Genomic DNA, 17263 nt, shown 5'->3' on the forward strand with positions numbered 1-17263 from the left:
TACGTTACTTTCTTCTAGATTCCCTCGGAAATGATGTTTCCTATCGTCATAGTTGGCCATGTTCCCATTTTATACATAAATAATATCCATTTTTTGTAAAATAACGTCACACAAAATTAGCTTTTGTTTTTCATCAAAAAACCATACCTATGAATGAAAAATGAGCTCGACGGCATGGTCCATCGATAGAGGAACGTCTAATTTACGAACACACAAAATTTTGGCGCTTTCAACACACTTGATGACACACAAATCCACAATTTCAAGCGTATCGAGTACTAATCGAGCAGATATGGGAAAACAATTTCGAGCAAATGTCACTTGGGTAGCCACATCCGTCCGCCAGGCAAGATAGTTGACGGTGGTAACCAAGTGCCATCGACAAGCGCCGGTACATCGTACATAACGACTGGACGAGCAAATGGTCCTGTTGTAATAAATTTGCCTGAAAATATAATATAATAATGATGATCACCGACGATGAACACCAGGCTGCAGCAGGAGCAAATCAAGCAGTCCTTTCAATTACTTCTACAGAGTATTCTGGAAGCTGCTGCCTTCGTTGTCGGATGCTGTTAATGAAAATAGATGCACGCAGCGCACAGATAATGGTGATTTTAAATGAGCAGCCCACAATACTGAATCCTATGAAGGGTATAAGGAGAAATGCAGAGAGTTTAGCAATTTAAAAAATCGGAAATGAACAACAGTTTGATACATTTTTAGCAAAAATAGCTGGAGATTATTTTGCATTTTGCAGTTATACTTAAATAATAGATGCAGATATCAGCAGCAAGGATGCCAACAACAGGATGCATAAGGCTTTAGACGTGATGTTTGATAGGACTTTTCTTGCCCGGTGTAGCTGGGAAGGATCGTCAGGACAAATATAGCTTTTAGAAACCATCCAAATACAGTGCTTATTTAAGTCTATCGCCACAAACCACGTGGGAATAGACGTAGATATAGAATATGATAAAGAATATTTAAAAAGAAAACTGACACATGCACCGGCAAGAGTAAACACGCAGGGAAATGTTAAAACAACCTGCCATAGAAGGAAAAAATAAACATATATTTATTTGGTTAAATTGCTCTACCTATTTATAGTTGCTCTTTATATTACATACATTACATATTATTTATTGATAAACACATTGCTTTTCCATTTTTATTAATCGCAATGTCCTATTGATACTATATTTATCAATCACCTTTGATCTATTCTTTTCTAATTTTACAAATTAAATGAAAAATTGTACCTTTTATTGTACCTATCACATAGCTAGAGGTGGAAAAATGTAAAATGGCTGTTGGTATCATTTTGCAAATCACTAACAGCCATCGTGTTCTATCATTTATTGTACTTTATTGTACTGTCAACCGTTTGACCGAGGAGGAACAACGCTAACGATATTCCGGAAAATAAATAATGCTGTTGCATCTTAATAGTGTAAACCTTGCAGATGAGAAAATGTAAACCTTGAGCGTGATACGTGTAAATGCTACCTAACCACACCTCATGTCGCGTGTATATAGACCTGGTCGATGACAGCTGTCACCGGCGGACGAGACGAAATAAAGAAGAGCAACTCGAAGGAAGCAAAAAATCCAAGTGTGCTAAATTTATTGGATTTTATAATAGATATAAACAAAGTGCGTTAACAGCAATAACACGATTACACGACGACAATACGACCATAGCAACCTCTGGTGTCAATCGTCGCGGTCAAACAACAGCAACTAAACCCGAGAAAGGCCGGGATAAGCTGTTCCGTTGGAGCAATTTTCTGAAAAGAACAACAAACAACATACGTCGATGGAGCGCTAATGCTCAAATTAATAAATAAACGATTTAGTGAATAGTTAGATAAACACATGCATTCATAAGCTATATATAAATGTTACCATCGATTGTTTGCAACGATGTTCACAGTGTGCCGTAACTCTCTTCAATTCCCAAACTTGATATAATTTCCACCTGGAACGAAATGCTCATCCGGTTGTTGCTCTGACCGCGCAGTTCCCATAAGGCCCGCGCCGACGATCCAAGGTTGTTGTAAACAAAAATAAGGATAAGAAATCTAAAAGTAAAAATAATTAAAGTTCCCTTACCATCATGCCCACTTCTTTGATGGCTTTCCAATATCCTTCGCATGAAATCCGCTGGGTGCATACGAGGTGAATCGGATTTGTGTGTCTTCCGACATACTTTCCTGCGGAGGCGAAATAGCTGCAGGTATCTAACCTCCAATCTGTTTCTCCTGGTAAACGATAAGGACACCAAAAAATATTGAAAATGAGATGGGTACAACCGAACATTAGACGGATACGTATAAATATTTCTAATTTATAACACTTTAGCACACATTTTTGCTTCACACTAAGCACAACAAACTAACATAGGAAGCTTCAATATTTCAACGCTTCAATATTCACCAACAGCACACAAGTGAATAGCACCATTGATTATTACTTTTAAGTTCACATAACAAACTTTAACACTGAAAATGCAACTAAAATACATGTTTATCACAAAGAAGCTTCTGCATCAAACTATTTCACTTTGTAAACATAACCTCGATCCATCTTCGCTGCCTAAAATTACACACACACACATCCACACACTGTACGTCGTCACATGCCGTTTGGTGCTGTTGCACGCACACAGTTGCAGTTCATCACCGCTCGTCCGTGTTTCTTCCTGCTCTTCCATGCGTTTCAACACCCCTCGCCATAGTATGAAACGTCAATTGCCTGCCGGGTATTCAATCGAAAAAATGGGGTAGATAAATTATATGAACAAATTTAATAAATGTAAACAAAGTTTGAATCCTGGGGACCTTACGTCAAGTGACGAATTGTCAAAATGCACTAGAGTCCACCACCTGATATTTTTTAATCCACCTTGGTTCTGCCTATACCATCAAGCAGAGATCAAGCAGAGAAGAAGCTGTGGCGGTTTCCATACAAACTCTCTCTGAGATTGTTGAGAGGGTGGTAAGGTACCTCTCGATCTAATTTCTCTAGTCTAGTCTAGTTGCCTCGCTTCCTCCTATAGCGATTCTGTCGAGCTGAGCTTTCACGTCCCTCACCACCAATCTCCTTCCTACCCCTCGCCTAAGATTGTCTGACGTCTCGCCTGACACCTTTCGTTGTGTTGGTGCTCGGCGGCTGCTGTCACTGTAGAAGTTAGGTTGTGCGTGTAAAAAAACGTAAACAGTGTTGTTGGCTGATCAAGTGCGGTATGTTTTTTAATAATTAAGTTCTTAATTTTACGTAAGTAAGTGCCATTTGAGCCGGTCTCGTAGTACAGTCGTCAACTAGTACGACTTAACAACATGCCCATCATGGGTTCAATCCCCAAATAGACCGCGCCGCCATACGTAGGACTGACTATCCTGCTATGGGGGGGGGGAATCAATTAGTCACTGAAAGCCAAGCCCACAAGTGGGTACAGGCAGGCCTTGACCGACATCGGTTGTTGAGCCAAAGAAGAAGAAGAAGAAGTGCCATTTTAGCAAAAGAAAGTGGTAGAAGTCCTGCCCAATGTGTGCTGGCTCGGTCGGAAGCGGTACGTGCATGTACCGGCATAGGAAAGTGGTGTGATAAACAACACAACATAAGGCAGCGGGTAAGTTGTTAGCCAAACATGAGCATAATTATGAAGCAATTTAATGCTAATCGTAATATTTTTTGTGATATAGAAATGATGACCACACCGTTTGGTTGTCTTCTGTCTAATGCCCGTTTATTTCACCTTCATGCGGTTTGTCGCTTTGACAGATTGACGTTGTCGGAGCTGTCTGAACCTGCACGTCACTGATTAAAGTGCAGGGCTGCCAAACACCACACGCCCCCATGATGTTCTCATCACTTAATGTCTACAACAAAATCTGCCAGTGCCTGTGGCGGCCGTCGGTTCCGCGCCGGTCGACCTTCATTCATTTCTATGGGTTGCTCATCAAACTGGGCAGGAATTTCAGCATATTGCTCAACGCTTGTTTCCTCTTGCTCCTCATCAACTTCGACATAAGCGTCTATAGAATCATTCGGGTTTGACCTCGCATCAAGAAAGAGATCTATCTCGTCCTCAGCTGCAGATGATGGTAAAGCAATGTGTGAGGTTGTCAAAAAATCTCTTCCCCCGTATGTACTCGGAGCTCTTCGAATGTCAAGCACATGTCTCGGCGTGCCTTCCACCTCTACAGTGTTTCTTGATATGACACCAGTCACTGTACCAGGCTTCCATTTGGTTGTACAGGTTACTCGGGGTGGCTTAACGAATACTGAATCTCCTGGCTTGAAGGGGCATTCCTCGACGCCTTTTTCTGAAGGCTCTCGAGGTTTTGCCGAAGGATGTCTCCATTTGTAACGGAAGATGGCATCTGCTGGAGATTCCTCTCGACTACAATCCGACGCCAGATTGTACCAAAACACGGCCTGGAGAGGTGACGTGGCACTTCTGGCAGCTATTCTTTTAATTGTTCGATGGTTACGTTCGACAATACCATTACCGGATGGGCGATAAGCTGCTCTATATCGCCTCACTACATTCCAGTTCCTACACAGCAGTTCGACATAGCTAGAGCGGAATGCCAATCCGTTATCCATTAGCAATTCATCAGGAGGTCCTCTTTCACGAAATACTCCTTCCAACACCTGACTTATTTCTGAGCCACTCTCTGTTTTTATCTCGCGCCATATCGCAAATCGTCCTGGTCCACAATCTACTATTGTAAGATATTTACTTGATTCAAAGTGAGTTACGTCTACAGCTAATCGTTGCCATATTCTTTTTACTTCGAGATCACCTTGCTCGTGTGTGGTCGGTGCTGGGTCGATAGATTGACACTGTATGCATTCGCGTACGCACTGCGATATTTCATTTCTATTTATTGTTGGATCTACCAGTCTTGCCAGATAGAGTGAACGATCTACGCCAAAATGATGCTGTTCATGCAACCTCTTCACGTTTGCTGCGCACGCCACGTGTAACTCACGTGTGATCGGTTTAGTGAGCCATGATTTTTTCACTCGCGTCAAGGCATCTGCTTTGTTCTTTTCAGACTGAACAAAAATCACGTTCAACTCCAGTGCATATTCGTTCATGAGTTCTCGTATTGTGCCCAAACGTCTTCTGATCAACATCTCTGAAGCACCTTGGCTCTTGGTCCCAAATCACAGGCCGATCGAAGCCAGCTAACCACAGTAGCCGAATCACACATCACTTTCAGCTTACTCAAGCCCCATTTCAGTGCAAGGTTGATTCCTCTCATCACCGCGTCTAGCTCCGCAATGTTAATATGGCCAGCATCTGCTTCTTTTCGCAACCACGCTGCGTCTTCTACTATCTCGCCACCAATTTCCAAGACTACACCGTATGCTACAGAGCTAGCGTCACACCAAACAATGCCTTCCGCAGCATCTGGTGGCACCATCCAACAACCTCTAACCGGATCATCGCGTTGCACTCTTTCTAATATTTCCCGGAGGATCATCATTGCCTTTTCTCCAACACCATCATCCCATCGCTGCCCCTGACAATGCCTTTTCGAGTAGCTGCACGCGACGCGCAACCAATTAGCCACTGGGTAGTGTCCCACCAGGCGTCCACACACAGAGAAAAATTCCCTCCTCGTCAACTCGTGATCAGGGAAAGTCGGCAGATCATTCCCTCGACGAAACAACACTTGCCTTTCGTTCTCGCTAAGTTCTAGCCCAAGAACTCGCCCTCCATGCAAATGTACTGGTGGCTTCGCTTCTAGCCCATATCGCTTCAGGTGGTTGACAACTTCGCCTGCTGAGACCACACTTTCATCCACAATAATATCGTCAATGTAGCTACCAGTACCTCGTCTGATTTTATCATTTTGAGATAGTACGTATTCAACTATTTTACTCATGATTTTTGGTGCGCTACTCAACCCAAAGCCCAAGCGTGTTAAGCAATAAGATCGGTTTTTGAAACATACCTGTTGAAAGTCCCAGAGGCTAGGATCGATCCGTACCTGAAGATAGGCAGATCGCAGGTCCACCAACTTTAAGGGTCCCTTCATTCTCCGCCACCTTCGAATCGTTTCATCGCAAGCAGGAGCATCCAATCCAGGGTTCGATTGAACAAAGCTGTTAAGCTCACGATAGTCAAGAACCGGTCTAATCTTGTTCTTATTCGGTTGTTCTACCGCCATGAGTGGCAGCCTACCGTATACCTGTGACTTCCATGGTCGCAGCCAACCATTCTCAATCCATGTTTGAACCTCTTCATCGAACCGATCTTTCTTTACAGGATCATCAACGCTGCCGTAACTAGCGGTAGTGTTTCTCAGCACCGCAGGGTCTTTTTTCCATTTCCACCGTGCAGTCCACTCCTTCCCGTCAAAGCTCGCCTCAAAATCTCTATCCTCTATTGTCACTGCTGTTGGCACCGCTCCACATGCTGCACCACACGATGGCTTCGAGGTTAGCGCACAACTTTGTCGCCGGATCGCAGTAGTGGTTCCCAGAAAAATTTCGGTGCTCGTAATCATTACGCCACCGAACAATTCTATCGCGTCCATTCCAAGCACTACATCAACGCCATCGACCAGCTTGTCCAAAACAAGACACTCGATGCGGGCTGACATTCCAGAACATTCGACCAGTACACGTTCATAACCTTGGCAAGAAACCCTGTCTCCATTAATTGTTACTATCGTTGCGAGCGGTCCAAACGCCGTAGATGTGGAGAACCGGGGCGAGATGATCGATTTTCCACAGCCAGTGTCGATAAGGGCCCGCGCCTGTACACCGTTTACGACAACTCGAACAATAGGCAGCGCCTCTAAGCATGTCGTGGGAGATCCGCTGGCGCCGTAGAACTCCCTTGTCCGTTTCCCGCAGGGCAATTACGCCGAAAATGCCCTACCTGCCCACACGTCCAGCATAGAGGTGGTTGCTTTGGAGTTTTACACTTTTTTGCCGAATGCTGTCCCCCGCATCGCGGGCATACCTGCATTGTTTCTCCTTGTTGTTGCCCTGTATACCGCCGGTTAACAATAGCTGCTGCCGCCATGTTGTCGTTCACGCGCACTCTTTCATCTGCTTGCCGCTTCCCGTACTCGCGGAGAAGAGATCGCGTCGCATCTAGAAGCTTCTCGGTGTCGGTCAAATTTTCTGTCATCGCATGCAGCGCGCTTCTGACCGACAAGGGCAACCCGTGGCAGTATTGTGCACGTAACACCTCGTCGCCTTTGATGCCTGCGTCTTTCATTAAACGGCATAACTTTTGATGATACTGTTCGGGTGGTTCGCCAGCCCACTGTGCGCCAATGAACGATGCGTAAGATTCAGCCGGATCCGGACCAAAGGCTTTTCTGAGCGCCACCTTTATTGCCTCTGAATCTTTCTTCTTCTCATCGCTCAAGCGATCGTACACCAGGGCTGCTCCGCCATCTAAAAACAGCGGCAACAGTTCTGCAACATTTTTCACTTTGCGCAATTCTGCAGCCCTATCAAAGCGATCCAGCCAACCGACGATATCACCATCGCCTGTAAAGGGCTTTACGACATCCACAAAGCGAATTTCTGCAGATTCCACCATTTTGTATCAAACGCCGAAATAGCTTGTGATATAGAAATGATGACCACACCGTTTGGTTGTCTTCTGTCTAATGCCCGTTTATTTCACCTTCATGCGGTTTGTCGCTTTGACAGATTGACGTTGTCGGAGCTGTCTGAACCTGCACGTCACTGATTAAAGTGCAGGGCTGCCAAACACCACATTTTTTATCCTTTTTTGCAGGTGTGGTACGGCAACTGTAGCTACCCATCACCACAACATGATGACAAAGATTAGCGGTGCAAAGAAGATCGGATTAGATCAATCCGGATGGGATTACAACATGGAACAGGGAACTGGATGAATGACCATCACTATAAAGGGACGAGATGATAAAGCAAGTGTTGTGTTCGGATGGCCGAGAGTATACAATTTATATTTACACCGAACACGTAATAAACAATACACAATACTTTATTACACGATCAGCCCTTGTGTTCCCAACGGTGTCCCACGAGCGTCTGGCGCTCTCTCGTCTGCTGACCGCTCATCAGTCACTCAGTGGCTGCATACGTCCTTAACGCCGAATGGAGGGAGCCTTCCATTTCGTGACCACAACATCTCCCCCTTTTTAATAGCGTAGGTACGGATCGAACCGACGTGGAGCTCTTCTAGACCGAGAAGAGCGACGTGATGAACGTTGATGCTGAGGAAGGGATCGATGTGGGGGAAGAGATGGCGGCTCAGTTGGAGTCGCAACTGGCGGTGCAAGTTGTGTTGGATAAACATCTGGGAGCACTGATGGTGTAACGGGTATGCTCCAGGAATCCAATAATACATCCAACGGTAATGGATTGAAACGTTCCGTCATGGGACCCTGGCTGTTTAATTGTCCACGCCTTTTCAGTTGATTAATGTGTCTAATGACGCTGCGATGACCAGTCAGTACCTCGTAGGTAACATTTCCACGTTTCCGAATCACTCTTCCTGGAACCCAATGCCAATTGTTCCTACTATACGCCTTAGCATAGACAAGGTCATCACGCTCGAACGATCTTTCATTCCCTTCTCTAAAATCGTGTTGAATTTTCCTTGGGGGACGGAGTAAATCAAAACACGTTCGTATAGGTCGTCCAAACATAACTTCAGCAGGTGTTTTGTTTTGCTCTAACTGAGGGTTTGGCGTGGTTCGATATGTCTGTAGGAAGAGGTCCAGTGCTTCCTGCAGCGGTGCTCCTCCTACTCTTATCTTGGTTAACGAGCGCTTAAACGTATCTACGAATCTTTCTGCCTGCCCGTTCGATTGCGGATGAAACGGGGCAGACGTAATGTGATACACACCATTACTCAAACAGAACTCTGAAAACTCACCGCTGGTGAATTGTGTGCCATTGTCGCTCACCAGTGTCGTGGGCATACCGAAACGCGCGAACAACCCTCTCAAGATGCTAACGGTTATGCGGGCTGTGATACTAGCCGTCCGGATGATCTCTGGCCATTTAGTATGCGCATCGACTACTACCAAAAAATAGTCTCCATCTATTGGGCCCGCGTAGTCCACATGGACACGCTCCCATGGCGTTGTTGTCTTCGGCCACGGCAAAGGATCAGCATGAGCAGGAGATTTTGCTGCCAGAGCACATGAATGGCAATTACTGACGAGATCAATGATGTCTTCATTTAACGATGGCCAAAACACATAGCTACGCGCAATCGCCTTCATGCGCTGGATACCAGGATGTCCTCGATGAAGCTGGGACAGACATTGCTTGCGTAGTTTCTCTGGTATTAACACTCTCTCTCCGACCAAAATACATCCTTCCACCGTTGAATAGTCTTCCTTCCTGCTGTGATAACGAGATGAATCTGCGCCAAGGGCAATGTTACGTGGCCACCCGTTTTTTATGTAGTAATGCAACTTCCTTGCTATAGGATCACGATTCGTTTCTCGAGCGACCTCTCTAAAACTCAAGGGAAACGTAACTAAAGCGCTTGTTGCAATAGACTTTACATCCATCTCTAGTGCAACAGAAGCGATTACACAATCCTCATCCGGTTTATCATGCTTGTTAATTAGCCTGGAGAGTACACCGGCATTTCAGAATGATTCGGTGCGTACATATTCAATGCCGAAATCGTATGACAATAGCGTGAGCGCAAAACGCTGCAAGCGGTTGGCAGTGTAGACTGGGATCCCTTTTTTCGATCCAAAGATCCGCAGTAGTGGACGATGATCTGTCTGAAGCTGGAAACGCCTTCCAAATATCATCTTGAGGAATTTCGTTACCGCGAAGATGATTGCCAGTCCTTCACGATCTATTTGACTATATCCTTCTTCTGTTTTTGTAAGTGCTCTAGAGGCGTGTTGAACCACACTTATGGTACCATTGGGAAACATGTGGCTAATAGTGGCACCAATACCTATTGATGATGCATCTGCCGATACTATTATATTGTGCCTTGGATCATAATGCGTTAACAACAAGTTCGATGATAGCAAGGATTTAAATCTTTCAAACGCTCTTTTACAATCGGCGGTCCATCGAAACTGTGCATTTGTCTTCAATAAGTTATCCAGTGGATATCGCAACTCTCTCATGTTTGGGACAAATCTGGCATAATAATTTATGGCTCCTAGAAAGGATCGGACGCCGCTCACATCTGTTGGTTCTGAAAGCCTTTTTATGACATCGATCTTCGCTGGATCGGGGCGCAATCCGTGGGTGTCGATGATGTAACCCAAATATCTTAGTTGCTGAACCTTAAAAGCGCATTTTTCCGATCGAATGCTGAATCCATACTCTTGAATTCTTTTCAAAACTGCCATTAAATTCGCTTCATGCTCTTGTTCCGTGGCTCCTCCGACAATGATGTCGTCCATGTAACATGACACACCTTTTACACCAGCCAGCATTGTGTCGATAAGCTGCTGGAACGCTGCTGGAGCAATCTTAATACCAGGCGGCAATCTATTGTAGGTGAATAAACCTCGATGCGTATTGATGGTGAGTAAAGATCGGTAGGCAGGGTCGATTTCTACCTGTAAGAAAGCATCGGATAGATCAATTTTGCTAAATATTTTGCATTGCGATAGTCTAGCGAAGATATCTTCAGGTAATGATAAAGGATACTCATGTTGCTGCAACGCGTCATTTAGTCCAGTTGAGTAGTCCCCGCAAAGCCGAATGCTGCCGTTTGCCTTGCGGACGACGACGATAGGTGCTGCCCATTCAGAGTAATCCGTTGGAGATATTATGCTCATCTGCTCTAGTCGATCGAGTTCCTTGTCGACTAACTCCTGTACTGCATAAGCTACCGGTCGCTTTGGGCAAAATACTGGACGAACGTTTTCCTTCAGCTGCAGTTTTACACTAGCCTTTGTGCACAGACCCATGCCGTTGAAGACCTCTTGAAATCTCCGCTCAACCGTCTTAGAGTAATCCTCAGATGAAATATGCCTACAAAAAGCATCCATGGGGGTAGAAGCAAGTGCGAACAGGTCTATTAAGTTTGTTCCGAGCAATAGTATGTCTGCCTGTGCTACTCTTAAAGAAGCCACATGAGTTACGCTTCCAATGGTAACATTCGCTTCAAACTCTCCTAACAGAAAGAGTCCGCTTCCTGATGCTGTTCTTGCGCTAACTGTTCGTTTTAGTTCAGGCTTTCCAAGACGTTGCCATACGTTTCGATTAATGATCGTTATATCAGATCCTGTGTCGAACTGCAATCGAGTGCTTACATTATTTATAAAAATATTGATATATTTTCGCCTTTGCTGAATATTCGTTGTATTCACCGAAACCACTCGTGTTGAAAACTTGTTTCTGTATGTTGGACTATCTGAATAACGTTTCGGTATTGGACAGTAACCGTCTCTATGACCCTTTTTCTTACAGACACGACACACATTCGACTTAAAAGGACAATCACGCGCCCAATGATTTTTTCCACAAAGCCAGCAATTTCTTCCAGGTAGGGTTTGAGGACGCTTATATTCGTGCTTTCTGCTCTGGAAATTTTGGCGCTCAGAAAACTTTGGTTCGTCAGTTTTCTTTTGCACAGCGAAAACTTGTTCGGTTGCTGCTTTTTCGATCATAACACTGTCTTTTTTTAAATTCAAAATACGCTGGCAGTCTGCTGTTAAACTTTCCAGTGTTGTGTCGTTTCGGTCGTCGATCTTTCCAAGTAGACGTGTTCGAATATCGACGTCTCCTTCGTCCCGCAGTCCGCATACGTATATCAGACACTTGAATTGTTCCTCAGTTAATTTTCCAATTTCAAAATCTGCACAGGCTCGATTCACACGTCAAGAATATGCCAGATAATCTTCGCTACGTCGTTTCATTAGGTTCAAGCATTTATAACGCTTATGCAACAACGACTCTTTCACTCCGAATAACGAAGACAGCTTTTTTATCGTTTCGCTGAACGAAAAATCACGACAACTCTTTGGCAATATGAAATTGGCATATCTTTCATATTCTGCTGCACCCAGTTTTCTTATGAGGAGCCGCACTTTTGCGCTATCATCCAACCTTGAAGCATCTCGTTCAAACAAATCCTCATATCGAGCAAACCACGAAGCAAAGGTCATTTTTGCTTCCTCCTCGTAGTGGAACTCCTTTATGTGGTGCGATAAAGAATCGAGTATTTGCTCTGCAAAAGGTGCGGAAGTTAATACATTTTCTGGGGGCTTGGCAACTGCCGAATTATTTTGCATTAATGTGAGTTGGCTTATCTGTTTCTGCATTAAAATGATCAGTTGCATCATTTGGTCCGATGACGCTGCTTGGTGCGATGACGTTGCTTGGTGCGATGACGCTGCTTGGTGCGATGAAGCTGCTTGGTGCGATGACCCTTCAACAAAATTCTGCGATGGCGCTGGATTCTGGTATGCTGAGGGCATTGCACTTTGTAGATTTGGTGGCACTGCTACTAATGATGGCTGCTGCGGCTGCTGCGGCATACTTGCTGCACCGGGAACGCTGTACCAATTTTGCGATACTCGACGCTGCTCTTAAGATGGGGGCTGATCTCCTGGGCTGTTCATTCTTCTCCGCTTCCGTAACGAAGGAATTGTTGCAGTACGCACAGAACACCCGATAAAACAAATTAACACGTAATGAACACGTAATGAACAAATGAACACGTAATAAACAATACACAATACTTTATTACACGATCAGCCCTTGTGTTCCCGACGGTGTCCCACGAGCGTCTGGCGCTCTCTCGTCTGCTGACCGCTCATCAGTCACTCAGTGGCTGCATACGTCCTTAACGCCGAATGGAGGGAGCCTTCCACTTCGTGACCACAACAGCAAGTTTGATGCAGGACGCGGCCCGAGACAGACGAACATTGAGGGTACCACATCTGGCGACGAGGATAAAAGAAAAACCGAGGAAATTAGTGAAAAGTAGTGAAAACATGAAAAAGAAAAAGTTAACCAATAAATGTGATAGTTGTGATTGTCCAATTGTACCGTGTCGTAGTATATGGGTTATGATCATCAGCAGGAGAGCGGGTGATCGGAAAGAAAGGATTGTCGGAGAACAATTCAAAAAAAAGGAAAGAAAGGCCGGAGAGCAAACATATTAGAATCGCACCGTAATTGCGTGGATCGCAAAATTAGGTGGTGAATGCCGTAGAGTATTTTCACAATTGGAGTAGGAGAAATAAATCAAGGTTATCTGTCGGAGAACAGATGGGAAACGCCAAAAGGATCGGTCGGAGAACCGATAGGGAAAAGAAAATGGCGAGGCAGAAAGAACAATAGAACTGAAACATGTGCTAATGATGAATGGATGTTTAGGGAGTCGATTTAGTTCGGATTAATCTTGTCCCTAATTTTATGTCGCGAACGCGTTGGGTTTCATGAGTAGGTAATAATGAATTTTATTTTACACTATCTTAGGAACGGTTGCGCACGTTCGTTCGAGAGGGGTTCGCGTTGAGGAATTTTCGATCGTGGAGCGAAGGAAGAGGTCTGTTCGCTTTCGAGGTTGGGTTGCAAGAGAGAGAATGTGCTCGCTGACAGCAGGAAGTGTAGCGCTGGACACGCGGCGCACGTCACTTTGACACATTCGTGTGCCTGGTGAGTGCGCTCCACGGAGATCCGTGTCTTTGTCCCTGGATGTCACGATCGCTCACGATTCTAACGCCAGATGGCGGTCTGGTCGCTACAGTACTCCCCTCCTAGAGCGGTGTCACCGGTAATGTAGAGGTATGATGACCTTCCGCTGAGACCTGGTGACGCCGGTCGATACCGTCTGGTCGTTGCGGCGTAGGATGGAGGGTGGTGGGGCGTCGACGGTGGCTCGGTCGGTTTGTCTCGATGTCGTCGGGTGCGATGGTGGTGCGGATGTCGTCTGATTATGCACTGGTTGCTCGCGCGACGTCGGTTTGGAGGCTGCGGTGGCGTCTCTGCGGTCCGAATTTGCCTGGACGTCCGGTAACGGCAGAGTTTCCGAGTGGTCGGTTGTTGGCGGCAGCAGGTTTGTCGCTAGCCCTTCCCACGAGCACTGTGAGGCCGGGGTGGCTTCCTCTTCTGCGCCATACGCTGGTTTTAAGCGGTCGATCGAAACCAGCGTTGGCTGTCCACGTAGGAGTATCTGAAAAGACTTAGGATTGCATGTAAGAACCTTATATGGACCGTGGTAAGGTGTAGTTAGTGCAGGTCGGACGGTGTCGTCGCGTATGAACACGTGAGTACACTTGTTCAGATCGGAATGCACGAACGGTGTGCGGTTGGTATGCCAAGCGGTGCTCTGTGGTCGAATGCTGCTCATCGTCTCTTCTAACGTTTTGGCGAAGTCGGATTGGTCGGCGAGGGCATTTTGCGGTTTCGCGATGAAGAATTCTGCCGGGATGGTCAACGTCGTTCCATACACAAGTTCGGCTGGCGAGCCGTTGATGTCATTTTTGAACGTGGTTCGTAGCCCAAGCAGTATTAGCGGTAGATGTTCGCTCCATCTTGCGGTGTCTTTGCAGGTGATTGCTGCTTTAAGAGTGCGGTGCCACCTCTCGATTATTCCATTCGCCTGCGGGTGATAGGCTGTCGTACGGATGTGTTTCGTTCCTATGGCTTTCGTCAACTCTTTGAACAAGGAGGATTCGAATTGTCTCCCTTGGTCCGTTGTTACGTGCGCCGGAACTCCGAATCGGGCGATCCAGTGGAATAGTAGTGCTGATACGACGGTAGATGCGGTGATATCTGAGATCGGTATTGCTTCTGGCCAGCGAGTAAATCGGTCGATTATCGTAAGGCAGTATCGGTTACCGTTACTGATGGGAAATGGTCCAATGATGTCTACGTTGATATGACTGAACCTCGCTGTTGTTGCAGGGTACGGTATCAAGGGGCTTTTGACGTGCCTTCCTACCTTAGCGCGCTGGCAGGCTAAGCAGTTCCGAGCGAAGTCCTGGGATTCCTTCCTTGCATTGAGCCACACGAAACGCTCTGTTATTAGTCTAGCTGTGGCGCGCGCTCCGGGATGACTGAGATCATGTACGGCGTGGAGAAGCTGTGTTCCAAACGATCGGGTGATGTACGGTCTGATGATACCTCCAGGGCAGTCGGCGTAGAGTGACTTGGGGCTTCCCGGTATTGGTGTCTTCTGCAGGAACAAGTCCGTCTGAATTTTCCCACTGAGGATGTCGGAAAGTTCAGGGTCGCGCTCTTGTTCTTCTGCTAATCGCTCATAATCGATGGTCGGTGTCGCGTGCACTGTCTCTATGCGGGAGAGCAGATCGGCTGTAACGTTGTCTTTTCCGGCGATGTGATGGATGTCGGTGGAAAACTGGCCAATGAAGTCTAACTGCCGGGCTCGTCGAGGTGAGGCATTGTCGTGCGTTTGTCGGAAGGCGAAGGTTAGAGGCTTGTGGTCTGTATAAATACAGAATCCCCGACCCTCTAGCTGGTAACGGAAGTGTCGTATGGCGATATAGATTGCGGTAAGTTCTCGGTCATAGGTCGAGTACTTTTGCTGTGCCTTTTCGAGACGTTTCGAGTAGAAGCCTAGCGGTTGCAGGTCTTCGTTGGTGCATTGGTGAAGTACGTCTCCGGCTGCGAAATCTGAAGCGTCGGTCCATAGAGAAAGTTCGGCGTTCTTCACGGGATGTGCCAATAACGTTGCGCGTTTCAGTTGCTCTTTGCATTGGGCGAATGCTTCGGAAGCTTCTAGCGACCAGGTTAATGGCGTTCTGTCCTTCTTTTTGTTACCTGGAGTCATCTCGAGAAGTATACCTTGCATTTCCAGGGCGTGCGGCAGAAAACGTCGGTAGTAGTTTATCATGGCGAGGAACTTCTTCAACTCCATAATCGTCGTTGGCTGTGGCAGCTCGCTGATGGCTTGGACTCGATCGGGGAGAGGACGAATACCAGAAGCGTTGACCAGATGGCCCAGAAAGGAAATCTCGTTCCGGTAGAACTCGCACTTGGCTGGATTGTGCTAGTTGGTTAGTTGGTGCTTCTCCAATCGTTCGAAAAGTTGGCGTAAGTGTTCGTGGTGTTCTGCCTCGGACGTTGATGCTACGATCATATCGTCGATATACGGGAAAACAAACTCGAGCCCTCGTAGGACATCATGAATAAGGCGTTGGAATGTCTGCGCTGCGTTCCTCAAGCGTCAATCGGAAGCAGTGGCCGAGTTACTACCCTGCCGCCGATTGTTGAAGGAGCAGGGGGCACGACAGTTCCGCGCCGCTTGCCCGTACTGCGTGTGGTCATAGTAGTGTCCGCTGGGTGTTACCGCATCCTGGTTCGGTTGACGTTGCCGGGTACGCGAGCGTGGTCGCGCGCGTTCTCGTTCGTTGAGCTTGCTCAGTACGGCGTCCAAGCGCTGACCTAATTCCGTTACGTGCCGAGAAAGACGTTCGAAGTCCTCGTTGCGTACTTCGTGGATGGTTTGGTACGGGCCCGTTCGGTGGTATAACGCGAACAAATCCATAACAGAGTCTGCTACTTTAGCTCGATCGTTGGTATCCGTGTTAGGGGCAATAACGGCGGACTGGACGTATGGCGGGAGACGGCCGATCCACAAATCTACCAGCATAGAGTCCGTCATTGCTCCATTTGCGGCGCGGCGCATCTCCGCTAATAGCTGCGATGGTTTTCGGTCCCCGAGGTTCATTTCGGCGAGCAGACGATGCAAGCGGTTTCGTTGCGACTCTTCAAAGTGCTCAATTATTGCACGTTTTGCTACCTCGTACCTCGAGATTGGCTAGGTCGATCCTTCGGCGAAGAAAAATCCGCACACGCGGTCGAACGTGTTGGGATTAGTCGGTCGTTGGCTGCGTGTGCTCGGCGTCGGCCTGCGCACATTCACGCACACACACCCACACGCAACCCGCGTGGGTCTGGAGCGCGCTCGGCGGTACGTATGAGGTTATGATCGGCGGGTGCGCAAACACGTACGGGTACCAAAATGCTCGGCGGGTGTGCGACACGGCGCGGGGTGTGTCAGCAAAATGTTCGGCGATCGCTCAACACCGAGAGGAAACTTTTCCGCTAGGATCGGTCGCTCCGTCGAAAAAATGTTCCTGAACAGTGCTCCTCACTGTCGGCCACCTTCGGTGTCGATTTGCACTCACGTCCGCTCCTCGATGATGGGGGGGAACGTTGCTGTCGGTCCGGACCGTGGAACAATGGAAACACGTTTTTTCCGTCTGGACACGGTGTTCGTCAGGTTACCACTCACTCACTCGCGCACGCGATCACGTCGGAG

At 46.9% G+C, this 17263-nt stretch overlaps 1 protein-coding gene across 6 annotated transcripts; it reads right to left on the reverse strand.

Annotated features, from left to right (window-relative positions):
* Nucleotides 1-1593: 1593 nt before the first annotated feature.
* LOC133391702 (uncharacterized protein K02A2.6-like) lies at nucleotides 1594-12545 on the reverse strand. 6 transcript variants are annotated; one of them, XM_061647475.1, is made up of 3 exons: nucleotides 2849-12545; nucleotides 2116-2757; nucleotides 1594-2011 (listed from the first exon to the last, which is right to left on the reverse strand). In XM_061647475.1, the coding sequence occupies exon 1, from the start codon at nucleotides 11634-11636 to the stop codon at nucleotides 9639-9641; it is 1998 nt and encodes a 665-aa protein (XP_061503459.1). In that variant the 5' UTR covers nucleotides 11637-12545; the 3' UTR covers nucleotides 1594-2011; nucleotides 2116-2757; nucleotides 2849-9638. The 6 variants fall into 6 exon arrangements, with proteins under 6 accessions (XP_061503459.1, XP_061503473.1, XP_061503462.1 ...); XM_061647489.1 differs by having other exon boundaries at nucleotides 2116-2264; nucleotides 2440-12545; XM_061647478.1 differs by having other exon boundaries at nucleotides 2116-2264; nucleotides 2403-12545.
* Nucleotides 12546-17263: the final 4718 nt, after the last annotated feature.

Source organism: Anopheles gambiae, chromosome X (genome assembly GCF_943734735.2).
Source record: "Anopheles gambiae chromosome X, idAnoGambNW_F1_1, whole genome shotgun sequence".
Lineage (NCBI taxonomy): Eukaryota > Metazoa > Arthropoda > Insecta > Diptera > Culicidae > Anopheles > Anopheles gambiae.